Source organism: Euwallacea similis, chromosome 26, assembly GCF_039881205.1.
Source record: "Euwallacea similis isolate ESF13 chromosome 26, ESF131.1, whole genome shotgun sequence".
NCBI lineage: Eukaryota > Metazoa > Arthropoda > Insecta > Coleoptera > Curculionidae > Euwallacea > Euwallacea similis.
The window spans coordinates 1,506,024-1,522,070 of NC_089634.1; the positions used below are offsets into that span (position 1 = coordinate 1,506,024).

At 35.9% G+C, this 16,047-nt stretch overlaps 1 protein-coding gene across 3 annotated transcripts in view; it reads right to left on the reverse strand.

Annotated features, from left to right (window-relative positions):
• The window catches only part of LOC136417089 (cyclic nucleotide-gated channel rod photoreceptor subunit alpha), a 91,208-nt gene that overhangs the window by 19,962 nt on the left and 55,199 nt on the right, over positions 1-16,047 (reverse strand). For 2 of the 3 annotated variants that reach the window (XM_066402591.1, XM_066402589.1), the window contains exons 4-11: positions 12,718-12,882; positions 12,321-12,492; positions 12,098-12,262; positions 10,342-10,523; positions 9,816-10,057; positions 9,561-9,759; positions 9,396-9,514; positions 9,054-9,144 (exon numbers count right to left, since the gene is read on the reverse strand). In XM_066402591.1, coding sequence (XP_066258688.1) covers positions 9,054-9,144; positions 9,396-9,514; positions 9,561-9,759; positions 9,816-10,057; positions 10,342-10,523; positions 12,098-12,262; positions 12,321-12,492; positions 12,718-12,882 — 1,335 coding nt within the window. The remainder of the gene's footprint in view (positions 1-9,053; positions 9,145-9,395; positions 9,515-9,560; positions 9,760-9,815; positions 10,058-10,341; positions 10,524-12,097; positions 12,263-12,320; positions 12,493-12,717; positions 12,883-16,047) is intronic. The other variant, XM_066402590.1, reaches the window with a different exon arrangement.

Consider the following 16,047-nt stretch of genomic DNA (forward strand, 5'->3'; position numbering starts at 1 on the left):
CGTTCTAGCAGGGGTGCAAACATTCACTAAAACATCTTCAATAAGAAGAAAAGTTGAGTTATAACCTCAATTAAAAGGTCTTTCATCACTTTTCCAAATGTACCTGGTTTTTTTCATTGAGAGGTTTTCAAAAATAATAATCTAACCATATATCCATACAACCGTAACCGATAATGTCCAAACCGTAAACAAGATTAGGTATAAATTGCATTATAGAAAAATTGTTTATTAATGTCTTAAGTGTTCAAAATGCTCTCCATTATTTACAGTAATACAGTTAAACTCCACTCCAACATTTACAAATCCTTCTACTTGAATTTCTCTACACGCAACTGTAATTACTCTCTTCAATCCTTCAACATATTGTAAACAACAGATGATTCTTTTGGTTTCTATTTATTTATTTGTGTTTGTAAATGAGTTCAGTTAAATATTATACTTATAGAAAAAAATAGTAACAGTAAGATTGCTCGATTAAAAAAGGACAATGAAATTCTTAAGTTTTTTTGTTAAATTATTATTTATTATTGTAAATTTTCTTTCGTACGATAAAAGCCGATTATAGCGTTTTACAAGATTTTCATTATCAACACGATGGAGCTTCACTATACTATTTTCTTCCTGTTAGATAATGATTACACGATAGGTTTTCTGACAAATGAATTGGTCAAAGGGGACCAATTGAGTGGCCACCACGATAGCCCGATTTAACACCTCTGGTTTTTTTTTCTCTGGGGGCATTTTAAATCTTTTGTTTATAAAACCCAGCTTCAAGATTAAGAAGGATTGAAGAGAATTTTAATTGCGCATAAGAAAATTCAAGTTGAAGTTTTTGTGAATGTTAGAGTGAAGTTTGAAAACAAACTTTATTTCTGTTCAGAAAATAATGTACAACATTTTGAACGCTTAAAACATTAATAAACAATTTTTCTACAATACAGTTGATACCTAATCTTGCTTATAGTTTAGACATTATTTTTGAAAATCTTTCAATGGAAAAAACCAGGCACATTTGGACAGATAATTGAAAGACTTATTAAATGAGGTATAAATCAACTCCCCTTCCCATTGAAGAATTTTAGTCGTTCTTTTCACTCCCGCTAGAGGGTGCATGCAATTTAACAGAAAATCGACTTAAAGAATGTCTCCCTTGAAAATAAAATCGACGTGTTTTTGCATATTTACATATTTTCTATAGGGTCCAAAATATCGAGGGTGGTTCGTTCTCAAATTAACACACCGTATATCAAGAACCATTTTGGAATCTAATTCTTTTCGTCTGTGCATCCTCGATATCGAATCAATGTCAATTTGGACCAAAAAATGTCCCCAGGCTGAGTGAAGGGAGAAGATAACGCATTTAGAACACGTCCACTCATCCGTGACCCTTATCGATACCTCGAAAATACGTTTCTCATCTGGACGATATTGTTATTTTGCAAACACGGTTTTGGTCTTGAAGGGTAAACGGATTTTTACGTTATATAAATTTGTCTGGCATCTGAACGTTAATTAACTAGACTATAATAAAATAACCCATCCTCCCTTATGTTTAGCGGAGCCATTAAGGCCCCCAGAGTAATTTTTACTGCCCCTCGTTCGCGTTAACTCCCTTTATGGCAATTTTAACGTCCTTAGCTGCTTGTTTTTTTTTTAATTCAATTTACTTTATGGACAGTAAAAGCTTCGTTCCAACAGGGCAGAAAACCAATTCCGGATCAGAAATGAGAAATATAAGCAAAGGGGCCCGACCGGTATCCTGCGCATATTTCGAATAATCCGGACTCGGTCTTGCCAGCTCTCTGTTGGAACAGACCTACCCGGAACTTTTAATAACGTCACTAAGCAGGCTTGAACATGTTTTGCTATACCACGAATTCCGGTAAATCAGTAGGAGGAAAGCGAGAAAAGTATGCGTTCTACGGAGAAACTATTGCAGGAATTTATGATACGAATTGCCTGCAGAATGCGGCGGTTTATGAACAGGGGAGCTCGTTAAACAATTTGCAAATTTATGGAGAAGATTGTTTTTTGAATCTGTCCGAAAACATACCTAGAACAGGCCGACAGATTAATAAACCCTCCTTATGCTCTCTTATCGACTGATAACAAGTTTCTTGCCGACTATTTACTTTTGCAATTTTTCGAACTTTCATCGTCAATGTTTTTAGAATAAGTTCACCAAAGACCTAAAAATGTAAAGTCAAAAATTTATACAGGGTGCTTCATAATTAATGGTACAGAAAAGTGAACCACAAAAATGGTAATTCCTAGTTACCTATGCTTAACAAGAGAAGTACAAAGAGGTAACGTAAGATATTATTTGGAGATTTTCTTAAATAATTCAAGAAAATAATGAAATTGGCACAAACTTAAAATATTCTAAATATTTTTTATGCAGAAAGTATGCAATTTAGTTTAATTTTGATGTATAAGGTTTATGCACAACGACATCATGGTAGTTCCTAAATCCGTAAACGTCGAGGAAATCTGCTTAACCGTAACAATCCCTCTTTCCAGGGAAATCTCCGATAAATTTGAACACAAAAAAGTAGAAAATTGTTTTTTGACACTAATCCCAAGACGAAAAAAAGACAAGCTTCCTGCTAATTTTCAATGAAAGAAAGTAAAAAATCGTCGACAAAGAAAAACCCATGGAAGTTGGAGATTAACTTCTTATTCTGAACTTTAGCTTTCCTCGTTTCTAGGGAATTTTCTGATAAATTTCAAAGAACGGAAGTAGAAAATTCTTGATTAAGAAATTCCCTGGACGTAGTAAATATCTCTTAACGATTCAAAGTCCCTCAAGGGGAATTTGTGATAGTTTTTTAGTGCAAAAAGGTAAAAATTTTTTTATAAAACAAAATTTTTTGAACAGAAAAAAGATCATCTGACCTAAAACTGAACTGAAAAATTTCGAAAATTGCTGAGAAATAAAAAGTTTTTGAATGGAGAAACTAACATATTAATTTTGACATTAATTTTTGTTTTCAAGCAGGTTTGTATTTTAAAACAATGGTTTTTGGCACTAATTACTAAGAGGAAGGAAAGACCTCCTGCACTTATATTTCGAGTTAATTTTTTGGCAGGTTTCAATAAAGAAAAGGGAAAACCGTCGATAAAGAAAATGCAGAGATGTTGAATATATTTTTTATTTCAAACATTAACTTCCCGTTTCAAAGAGTTTTTTTTTGGTGTATTTCAAGCCAAAATAATGAAAAACCTGTGATTAATCAAAAATATTTCTGGATGTAGAAAATATCTAATGAATATTGATAGTTCTTCTTTAACTCAAAGTTCTCGATTTTTTCAGCGCAAAATTATTAAAAATCTTTGATAAACAAAAAACAGAGACGTAGAGAAAATCTACTTAATCAGGACAGTCCACTTTCCAGAAATTTTTTACCCTTATTCAGAATTATAACACTCGTTTTCAGGAAATTTTCCAGATTCGAAATTCATCGATAAAGAAATATCCAGGGACATCGCAAAGTTCTCTTATTCGGACCGATGACCACCCTTTCCAAGGAATTTTCTGTTAGATTTAACGCCAAGAAAGTAGAAAATCCTTTATTAAAAAAATATCTGTATATAAAAAGTATCTCCTGAACCTTGACGGTCTTTTTTTAACGGGAACTTTTCGTGATATATTATGCAAAAATGTAGAAAATCTTTGATAAGTAAAAATACAGGATATGAAGTCAATAAGTAGTTAAGAACATATGTTTCCTGGATGTCCAACATTGTTTTTCCATTTCTATTTGAATTCTCTATTCGTTCCCGGACTTGCCACTTTTCTACAAATTTTTCGTACATTAAAACATTTGCAAGAGCAGAAATGTTTTTTCAGCTTTTTAAATAAACCAATAAAGTTGCGACCAAATATTCTCTGAATAATAGTGAATAGAATCAGTTTGGTTATTAATGGAAAAGTGCGGTAGTGAAATAGATTTATGTAGAAAGAAAAATATTGAAAAATAGTGGTTAAATAAACGTTTTGCGCCCACGGATTTTAGACTGAAAAGTCCCTCAAGTTATGAATATAAATAGTAAAATATGCAGCTAGGTTGACCACAAAACAATTGCGAAGAGGAGGCAGGGTGAAGTAAATGTCCTAGAAACCAGCATTAGAAGATTTTCGCTATGAAACACATTTTTAAAAATTTCCTTGAAAAATTGCAGTTACCCCAACAGACCCTACTGAATTTTGAGCTCTCAAATCCCTCATCTATAAGTAATAGACCATCTATGTTTATTGCCAGAGAAACTGTGGCGTGATGGGGTTCAGGGACAGAAATAATTGCAACTTCAATGTTGACTTCTTTCTGTGTTACAGAGCCGGACTCGCAGTTGCCCTTGACAATCTCCAATAATTATTTTGTAAATAACTCGAAAACGAGTAAAGAAATGCACGAGACAGAAATTCAGACAATATACCTCGACTTCAACTTCCCATAAATTTAGATTCAAAATGATCGCATCGCTTACAGATTGAATTTTCATACGGTCGCATCTTTCGGGCCTAATTTAAAACTCAAAATTAAATTGAAATTTGTGGAAATTTGAATTCGAAACGCCTTATTTAACATACACTCGATAACCGGCACATTTGGCAGTCAAATGAGGGGGGCCCACTATGCGGCACCGTTCCCAATTCAATGTCATTTTTCTCCCGACGTCCCAGTTGCGGCGCCGAATGTAGGACAGCGTCGGACTATTTTTAGCTCGGGGGCCATCGATCGGGGGGGCCCGCGTCTCCCACTGCGGCTATTTCAGGAATGGCGGGTGCACCGCTAACGATATTCCTATCATAACCTTCACGGTTATGGTCCAACTCCACAATCAGCTGATTTCCGCATGTTAACACACCTCATGGGCAATAGTATCTGGTACAGTGTAATAGAGCGGAAAACAGACCTAAAATTTTAATCGCTAATTCATTATTAAATGGTTTCCTTTTCTTTCCGAAACGGGTAAGTATAGAAAGGAGCACCGAGCTGGGGCAAATGGCGTCTGAATTATTCACGACCGGCTTCGGAGGATGATTTTCCTTTTTGCTCAACTTCGAATTCCTTTAATTCGCCCTCAGGAAGCAATATAGTTTCAGTTTTTAAAGCTTCATGAAGCGGGGGACTCTATTAACAGAGCAGTCTTCAGAGCGCAAACACTATATGGAAAATACGCAGATGTGAGGAAGTGAAGTTTTTAATAACTAGGCTGATGAGTCTTCTTAATATGTCACAAATGGGTTTAAGGCAATAATAATTGCATTCTGGAACACACTGTCGAGTTTCCTTCGAAAACATATTACAGGTAGAACTTTCCGAGACAAACAAAACTCAAATAAACGAGCAACGAAAATAGCAAGACAAACTTTAAGGGCGAAGGTAATGACGTAGTTCGAGGCAAGTTCGGAGTTGTTTAAAGGCAGCTTCGCAAGTGGAGCGGATCGAGTTATATCGGAAAAGTTTCCTAAAAGTGATGAGTAAAGGCTACAGGACAATGGGATTATTTTAGTCCCGGACTGGAGGAAAACTTTCATAGATAATAGCTTGATCATTCCATAATCAAAATGTATCTATTTTCAGCGTCGAGTAATGACCCGGCTTATAAATAATTATGCAGTATTTCAGCCACAATGGTATGTAATCGTTAACCGCATTTTTTGTCGCCACCAATTATTTTAGATTATTAACGGTCAGTTTAAACCACAAATGCATTCTCTTTGTTATACTGGGTGTCTATCAGCTCCAAACATGAGGATCTCAACTGTCAACCATTTTTTCTGATTTTGATGATATATAACTCTCTAATTCTAAGCGCAACTCAATGCTTCTTCTATGCTCTAATTTGTGATGATCTTGCTGCGCAGCTCTTTAATATCGGAGGATACAGATTTATAAATGAGGTCTTTTACAGCTCCCCATAAATAATAATCTAATGGAGAAAGATCTGGTGAACGTGCTGGCCAACTTGGAAAAATTTTATTTTTATGAGCGAAGGGAAAATAATATTGAGCTGCTTGTCGTCTTTCTGGATACTGGCGTAGCTATGTTGTTGAATTAATTTCCACATATCTCGTTTTCCTTTACTTAAACAACAAAAGCTGAAATAAAAAACGTTAAAAATTCAAAATGGCGCTAGTAACAAAAAAAAATGTTCATGATGGTTACCGAAAATGTAAATGCCAATTTCAAACATGACATCTAGAAACGGATACTCTGTATAAGTAGATTACGAGGGAAATCTCATTTACACTACGTCACCTACATGCAAAATTTCCGAAAAACAGTAGAAAATTATCAAACACGATTTTTAATTTTCCACCAATTACGGAAATCAATTTGATAAATAAACAACATTTTCTCCAAATCCTGATATTTTTCACTTCCACAGCTTTATTACCGATAAATCTGAAGAGAACGGTTTTCCCTAAGACAAATAAATGAAAACAGGTTTCTCGTTGTTATCAAAACAGAGTTCAGACCCTTCAAAGTTCGGCATTAGCAAACAAACCGTTTTTATTAGCTTACTTATCCCCTATAAAACTGATTTGCCTGAGGTGTTTAACAAAATTGAGCCCTCAATCCGGCAATTTATCGGGACCATCGACTATTGGGTTTAATGGAAGCTTGAGTTATAGCCTTATACTTTCAATTTGTCAGTTGATGGAATGCTACTTAACAACAATTGGCCTAGTAGAAATAAATGTTCATTTTCTGCCCTTTTTAATTAAACCAGAGAATTTCGTAGAAAGAAAGATTATTTATATGCAATTTTCTACTTTTTTGCTTTCAAATCTACTAGAAATTTCCCTGGAACTTCCAAAATACATGTAATATCTATTGAGTACGAAACATCTTTGTTTGTCGACTCTTTTCTATCTTTTTTGCTTCGATTCTACAACATTCACTGGAAAGGCGGACTATCGTTATTAAATAGAGTTACTCGAAATCATTGGATTTTGGTTTATCCAAAATTTTCTACATTTTTGCATCGAAAAATTAAGGGAAATTCCATTTAAAGAAAGACTGTCAAGATTAAAGAGATATTTTTTTTGTCCAAAGATATTTTTAATTAATCAAGGATTTTCTACTTTCTTGGTAAGATGTCTCCCAGAAAATTCCCTGGAAAAGAAAGTTAACGTTTATCAAATAAGAAATTATCTCCGACATGCCTGGATATTTTGAATCGACGATCTTCTGATACGGAACATTTCTAGAAAAAAATTTTAATTTAGCAAAAACTTTCTAGATTTTCGCCTGAAATCTACAAAATATCCTTCGAACGACGAATTGTCAACATATTGCAAAAACGCCTTTCTTTCGTCATACTTGGGTTTCAAAACCCGATGAGAATTTAATTTCAATCAAATAGAGATATAGAAATGAGAAGTTTATCTTTAGTTCTAAATCTTCAGAGAAACAAATCAAAAACTTTGGAGTAATTTTTAAGTTAGTTCAAGTTGGTTCAGGTTCACTCAAAGTTGAAGTCGCCCACACTTTTTTCTACTGTGAAGAATTCTGATGCGAGAGAATAGCCGTATCAAAGAATTTATGGTAGAAAGATCACAGAGAGCGGGTTGTATCACAAATTATGATAGCATCAGAGGAGAGATGGAATACGGTTAATAAGGTGATAGGAGACATACTTTGTAAGAAAGCAGCTTTCGAGAGGATGAGAGAACAGGATGGGGAAGAGAAAGGACGAGGCATAGGAGCTAGATGAAGGGTACGAATTCAAAAATGCACATCCTAGGCGAATGAAGGCTGGGAATTTTCAAATAAAAAATTCTTAGATAGATAAAGGTTGGGGGTTTCCAAACAAAGATTCCTAGATGGATTAAGGTTGGGAATTTCCAATCTAGGATTACTAGGCAGATAAAGGCCGGGAGTTTTCAAATCCGAAATTCTTAGATGGATGAAGGCTTGGAGTTATCAAACCCATATATCAGAAATATAAGAGGATTAGAAGTTCCTTATACATAAAAGTCGGCTGAAGAAGAGCAGAAATTTAACGACAAATAGCAAGATGGACAAGGACAAAAGTTGAATACCACTCTCCCTTCTGAAGTAATGCTTTTTGGCGCTTCCGGAAGGGATCACCGAATGAAAAGAGGGAAGGAGTTTAGTCAATCGGTATCCATAGGGATACCAATGCTACATTATGTGGGCAAATATAACCGTCTTGTACCAAGTTCACATGTCTGTGTAGTCCTCTATAAAAAGAAAGGTTAGATCACGTTAGTTTCCTGTTAACCTGAACTAAATTGAGAGATTGATACTTGAACAAGAGCATCAGAAAACTCCCACCATCAAAAAAGTTTGAAAAAAGTTTAGTTAAAGTTAATGTAAATTTGAATTGCAAAGTTGCTTCGGACTAGAACGCAGCAGATTCTAATATTAAAAATTTGCATATCAAAGAAGGCTTTTTGGGGACACTTCTAGAACGGTATCGAAAGGTTAATTTAGGCCAATTTATCATTAAAAATTGAATTGCAAATTTGAGAAATGGCTTATACTACAGCTGGTAATGGGTTAAAAATATGACTCCACCATCGAGCTTCGCTGATCAATAATCTTGTTAAAGTCGCATACGTACAAGTTGAAGTTAGACAAAGAAAAATGATTGTAAAGAACTGTCAGAGGCTTTATAAAGAACGTTATACGAGTTTGGATCAGTCCGAAAATTTCAATTTCTTCAGAGGATGTTAGGAAGAATACTTCTGAAGGATTACTTCTGAATAATTAAGTTTTTGTGTTCGCAATCTTCTCTCTTGATCTCAACCTTCTATATGCAATTTACAAGCCAATATTCTCAGATTACTAACCGCCGATAGCACAATTACAATCTTCCGCAGAGTTTTCTTCGTAAAACTCTAAAAATTCGCATCACACCTCCCCAAGAGAACGTGCAAGGGAAACGATCTCTTTCGATGTAAAGTAGCTCCTACTTGTGTCGTGTTTTCCAAATGGCGTAACGTCTTTGCTGAGTTCGCAGTGTAAAACAAAATAGCGAAATGATTGCTGTTAAAATGATACAAAACGACTCACCCTGAAACTCCTTTCTAGCTGCAGACACCGACGTGACGATGTTGGCCACGTGACCCATGACGCTGGCGAAGAGCAGGAGCCCAAATAGAAGCTGAAATTAATGGTTAAATCAAGTTCCCATTTAAAATCCTCCAGTGGCAACACTTATCCATAGAAACCAACAAATTCGGAGCGCTGAAATAAGTTCTCTAACGTTTAACGCGCTTCGTTGAAATTTCCAGGGAAAATTGCTTTAGAGCCAAGTCCAATTTACACTGTCAATTCTCGGTGTCGGACCGGCTGCGAGGTCAATTTAAGTCCCTCGCTTTGCCATGTTTAAATTACGTCACTCTCATTACTTACCTGAAATATCACAAAAAGGTACTCCGGCTTGCTCCTCGGTCGCGGCAGGTCCCCGATGGTGGTGAGGGCCAGGGTGCACCAATAATAGCTTTGCAGGTAGGCTTTCACGTGGTCCGTATCTGCAACAAAACACTTAAAGATGCAAATAACTTTAGATGCTTTTACCTTCACTTGAGGCGGAGTCGCTGTAAACCCAGTTTTTGCTCCCAAAACCATCATTTTTTAAAACTAAATGGAACACGCAGCCGTTCCAATGGAATACCACCAGCAGCGTATGAATCAGATAGGAAGATCGAACGAAGTTTGGATAGTTCGTGTGTCTCTCTGTGCGGTCCATGAACGCCCAGAATCTGTACAATTTAATCTGAAAATGAGATTACGTTTATGTGACCATCAGTCATTGGGGGGAGGCAAACTTACCAGTCTCGAAAGCCTTAAAATCGAATTGAATCCTATAGACAAATATAAAAAATCGAGCGGCAACAGGCACAGGCAGTCGATGTAGAACGTGGTCGAGTTCATGTAGTGCTGGCGCAGTTTGACCGCGTCCGTCTGCAACACCCCGTCCTCCAGATATCCAGTGCGAAAATGCACCAAAATATCCATCAAGTACAGAAAATCGGCGAAATAGTCCAAACAAAACCACACCAATATCGTACTCGCTGAAACAAAAGACGGAATTTCACCCTATTAGCTTTACGAGGGCTAAATCGGATTATGCCCCGGCAAGTGACCCTTGATATTTCCCTTCGTCTGTAAATAGAAAATAATCGCCCCCCTCGGAAAACCGCATGGGGCGTGTGACCTTCTTATAAGGCCATCAACCAATCCGGAATGGCCGCCTTAACGGCACAGAGCGAAAACGTTTTAAAGCTTAATGGAATATTAAACGTTAATCCGCTCCTAAAAGAATTACGAATCGAATTTAAAGGAGAAAGACACTTACAGTCGATTTCCCGAAAGGCAAATCGGTAGATGATGACCCAAAGGTTGTAGAGACAGGCCAGGGACACTATCATCGACCAATAGTAGGACAGCCTGCCCGCCGGGTCGAACACGAATGACCACCCTGTAGATCCTGCTCTAAGACGTCCTGGATAGGAGTCCACACGTCGGAAACCGTAGCGACTTTAAAACAGACAATAACAATAATTAATAGCACACAATACTAATTCTAAACCCAAACTAATCGTTTTGACGATTTTTAATAAATTATTAAGCCTAAAGCGCAACAGGATTTAGGAACAACCTGCATTACTAGATATAACTACAAAAATTGCAAATTAAAACAAAAACGGCAACATCGCGTTAAGAATTTGTTTAGCAGAAATATGGCCAAACCAAACAGCCCCCTGTAATGGAACTGTCAGTGACGTCAGTCAAATTCTTCGGCAATATTGCCACGTTGTGTTTAATCTATTAATGTTTCTTTTTTCTTGTAAATGTGTTGATAGAGGGGAAAGATGTATTTTGGATTACGTGAATTATCCCTAATTGTAAAATTTACCACATTTCTAGCAAGAAAAAAGTGAAACTGTCAATTCAAAATGATCTGGAAATCAGCGTGTGTCTGTACTTCCGAATATCTAAAAAGTCGAGAAAGAAGGTGATGCGTAAATATTGGTAAATGTTAATCTATGAAATAAGACAAATTGCACAGATATTGATGTCGTAAAAAGTTAATAGTATTGTGTCATTAACTTATACCACAGACCTGTTAAAAACAAGAAATAATAATACCCAGGATGCTGAAAAGCCTGACAATGGTGCAATATCTCAAAAACCATAAGAGATTTATATTTTAATTGAGAGTTGTCGCGTTTCCTGAGATGCATCCAATAGGTGGATAAATTGCTACACCTAGTTCGTTAAAAAAACACTAAAATAAAGACTTTTTTCTTTAATAACTCTTAAGGTTTCCGAAATTTTGTACCATACATGGCTTTGTTGGCAACCCTGTGCAAGTAATACCTCCACGTGAGCCGCATTGCGTAATTGGAAAATGTTATCTATCACAGAAATTCACTAAATTAGTTTCATTAGAATTATTTAAATAACGTACCTTTGGTGCTATGAACGATATGGCAATCGAAACATTGCACAAATTTTACTAACCAAAATTAGATTTCGACGAAAAGCAATTTAATACCCGTCATAGCCGAATTTACATTCAGCAGGAAACTGCGGGATGAAGTTCCGAAAGAAGAAGTAAACACGGCTCCAACTCAACTAAAAGTTGTGCCGAGTTGGCCAAATTGTTGGTCTTGATAAAACTATTTTATATTGCTCGGGCGTTCGCGGCTGCAAGATGAGTGACTGTCTTTTGCCTGAAAGGGGATTACTTTTTAGCTATAACGGAAACCAATAAGATAACCGTACAAAAAACGAGGGTTTTATGCTATTATTGGTTACAGTAAAATTACTTTTGCTTTCGCAGAGAATATCGACGTATCGCCAGAGGCGAACCGCATGTAAATAACGTCATATACGGCGAGAAATATGCAATAAAGCGTCGCGACGTCGTGCAGGCATGAGCGCCGCCGGTCGACGCCGCCGTCATTTGGGACCGATAAACCCATTCTTCCAGGCTGGATTCAATCGGGGGCACGACTCGAATTTAGAGATTTGTCGCTGGATTTGCCTCTGGAGCTGCCAGCTTCTGTTTGTACGCATTAAGCCATGCATTTGTATCATAAATTTACCTTTCGGTGCCGTTACAGCTGCTGGTGCTCAGATGGTTGATGGAAGGGGGATTAGTACCGGCAGTTGAGCCGGGGGCAGTCCGCCAAGCCCCCAAGAGTGGTCCCTCGCCAGAGCTGGCCAACGTCACACTGGTAGGCAATTTTAACTTACTCCGCAAGTCTTTTCTAGAAAATTTTTCCAAATCTCACTTTTAAAATATTAAGGCAAGAGAAGGTGCGATACCTTCTGTGTTTCCTAGACAAATCTAATTCACTAGCCGAACTAACATTGGCAGCCCTGTTCACGTAGGCTGCCGGTAAACTGTCACGTGAACTTGAAAAGAAACCCTCCTGCTGGAAACTGCTTCGCTCTGAGGGACCACATTTCGACATGCCGAGCTTGCACCCCACTAAATCTATGAGAAAAAATTGATATATTAAAATAATTAATAAGCAGAATATGGCTTGTTAAACAACCGAATGGAAGAGGCAACAGGGGAATCTGTGTACCTGGTGGCCAAATAAAAGAGAAGAGTTCAAATTCAAAGGATTGATAATAATTTCGATAAAAAATAGACATCCGCGCTGCCCAATTGAAAAATAACAACATGCCACCACCATTTGGCCTATTTTCTACTTACTTAGCAAACTTTGCTTTGACACAGATTTGAGGACTCGATTCACACTCTCGGTGCTCGATTTGTGAGTGGAGGGACGGGCGGGGGGATTGAGTGCTAGTTCCAAGCCCCCGCCGCTTCCTCTCAGACGCTCACCCACCATGCAGCCGCCCCCCGAGGTGATGATTCCTAAATCATAAAAGAAAAATATTTGTCATGAGTTACTTTAAAAAAAACATAGTATGGACATGTAGGAGATATACAGGGTGTAACATATCATCATGAAAATATTTTAGGGGACGATAGTAGTCTGCAAAAAAATGTTAATAGACCCGTGGTTAAAAATGTGCTATTTTTGAAATATAGGGTGGCGAAGGTTTGAATTGTTTCTTATATTTTATGTTTTCGTCACATATGCCTCGAGTTAAATTTTTTTAATTTTGTACCCTTATTTTCTTTAAAACTCTCTAGAAGAAAATGTTAAAATCGTCGGTAAACATATACAGGATGTTATGTTTTTTAGATTATGTACTATTTTATGTTTTGCATCTTTTTTTGACACGCCCTGTACGAATTCTGATGCCAAATTTCAATTCCTTTTTCGATTCTTTAATTTTTTGGTTTCAGTAGTATTTTCGCATCTTTCACCGTTTTTATAAAATTTGTAAAAATATCTATCGATCTAAATTAAGATATAAAAGAACTAGGGAAAAAATAATCATCCGGTTCAGCGATCAATTACCTAAAGCAATTCGTAACATTCAACTATATTTTTTGAAATAAAAATAGATCTAAACGAAGACAAAATTATAAGAAACCGTTGAAAATGTTCTCCTATACAGGATGCTAAAAAATAATATAAAATATAGATAATAGTATGAACCAAAATAAACAAAAAAAGATGGGTCTGCAAAGTAACAGTTTCGGAGATATGGAAGGTTATTCTTTTTTGAAACATTTATTTGGAATTATTTCTTACTTATTTATTATGTACAAACAAACAAACAACAACAAAAAATAAAGTTATATATATCATAAGATGTTTAAAGAGCCCTTCTTCCATTTCTAAGCAGGCACGACGCCTTTACCTGAAGAATATTCGAATTCTTTCTTGACCTCTTCATGGGCTCGGATTTGTTGGCATTTTTTATTCATTTGTAGCTGTAGCTCATCGAGGCGGCTCACAGGAGTACCACAGACCAATATTTTCAAAAATCCCCAAAGGAAGAAATCTAGAAAGTTTAAATCAGACGATCTTGCAGACCATAATATGGATCTGTTCCTCCCTACCCATCTACGTGAAAAAGTTTAGTGTAAATGCTCTCTAATGGAAATTGAAAAATGAGCCGAAGCACCATTATGCTGGAAAAACGTTTTTTACCTTTGGTCTAACGGAATATCGTCTAAACGATAACCCATTGTGTTCTGCAGAAAATTTGAGAAAGCAGCGCTTGTTAATAGATTTGGTGAAATAACTGAACCTAAAAACCTGTCGACTACAATAACAATCCAAATATTTAATGAAAAACGTGTCTGATGTCCAAATTCCATTAGAGCATCGACTCAATTCAAACATGCGTATTGTGAAAATTAACAACTGCATTTTGTGTGAACCGGTCTTCATCAGTAAAAAGATTACTGGCAAGAAAATGAAAGTCTTCAACATCATTGCGTGGAAATCAGCGGCAAAGAAACCAAACACTCTTGATGATCAAGTGGATTTAACGCTTGTACTCGTTTTACATGGTACGGATAAAACAGCTGTTCGTGGAGGATTCTCCAAACAAGAGGAGCACTAATTCCTACCGCGGCTGATATTCTCCTCACGCTCATCCCCGGATTATGGTTTATCTGTGTTAGGATTTCTTCTTCTGCTTTAGGAATAAATACCGACATTGATCTTCCGGATTAATAGAATTGTTTGCTTAACAAAACGGTATCAAGCAACCCTTGGTAAATTCTTCCAAACATGCGATGTGCAGGAATCCGGCGATTTGGATAAGCTTCAGCATAAAGACGTCGCAATGCAGTTAGCACGACCATACATGAAATGCATCCCGGTTAATTTTGCATTAGAGTAAACAGCCATAGCAAACGAAAACTTGTGCACTGATAACAGTCAACTACTTGATGTTTATATTATGATAAGAAAATGCAGGTTTTTGCAAAATAAAAAAAAAAAGAAGTAAGAAAAAGGATAACGTTTGTTTGTTTGTATGGGGTTGTTCAAATTCGGGATGCAGTATTGGGATCTCCAAAACTATAAAAGATTAGAGGGCGCTTAAATTGGACAAAGTGGCACAATTTAATAACCAAAAAAATGCCACTTCAAACTTGAAAAAATTCCGAATACTTCCGCAGATGCCCAGAAAAAAAACAACATTTTGTTATACCATTTTTATTTTTGCGTTGCTTTTTTTGAAGAGATATTTCAAAACAAATGTCACTTCATTGTTACTACTTTTTCGTCTCTACAAAATAACGTTTTGAAATTTGAAATCTGACATTTCGTCTTTGAGCCACCATCATCAACTTATTTTTTTTTTAATGCGGACCCGAAATTTTATTTTGTCTCTTATTACTTTTTTGGGCCTTTTAAGACTAATGACGTATAACAATAATCAACAAAAGTAGTAGATATGATCAAAATACCCTCTTAACAAGTGCATATTTGTATCTATCACTTTACCACTTATCTTTTTAAACATAGGATTGTCTTCGTTGCAGTTTCCTCTGCTCGCGCATTAGATGTTTTCAATAAAAAAATTTTTAAAATGAATAAATTTTAATATATGAAATAAATAACCTAAATATTTGTTATATAATATAACAAATACTATAGATAGGACTTATGAATATTAAAAAAACTCATATCTGAACAAGCAGGTGGCCATAAATTGAGTTCGTTTTACTATTTTTAAATAAGTAAACAATTGTCAAATTGTTGTTCTATCAAATCTATTCAGTAAATTATAAAATTGATATTAATTATTATTAAAGTAAAATAAAATGTTCTCATCATTTGAAAAGCGTGATATGATAAAAATCTATTATGTTTGTAATAGAATTGCTCAATTTTCTTCAGAGCGCTATTTGCAGATATAAAAAACATTAAAAATGATTTAAATTCCTGATCCAATTAAATTATTTAAAATGGAATGATAATAATTCAAACATTTCTATTTTTGGTAAATAAATGCAAATTAATGTGCTCAAAAAGGGGTCTCAAAAAAGCCAGAAAAAAAAAATAAAAATGATATAGCAAAATTGTGTATTTTTCTAGATATCTCCGGAAGTATTCGGAATTTTTCCGAGTTCGAAGTGGCATCTTCTCGAACACTCAATTATGCACCT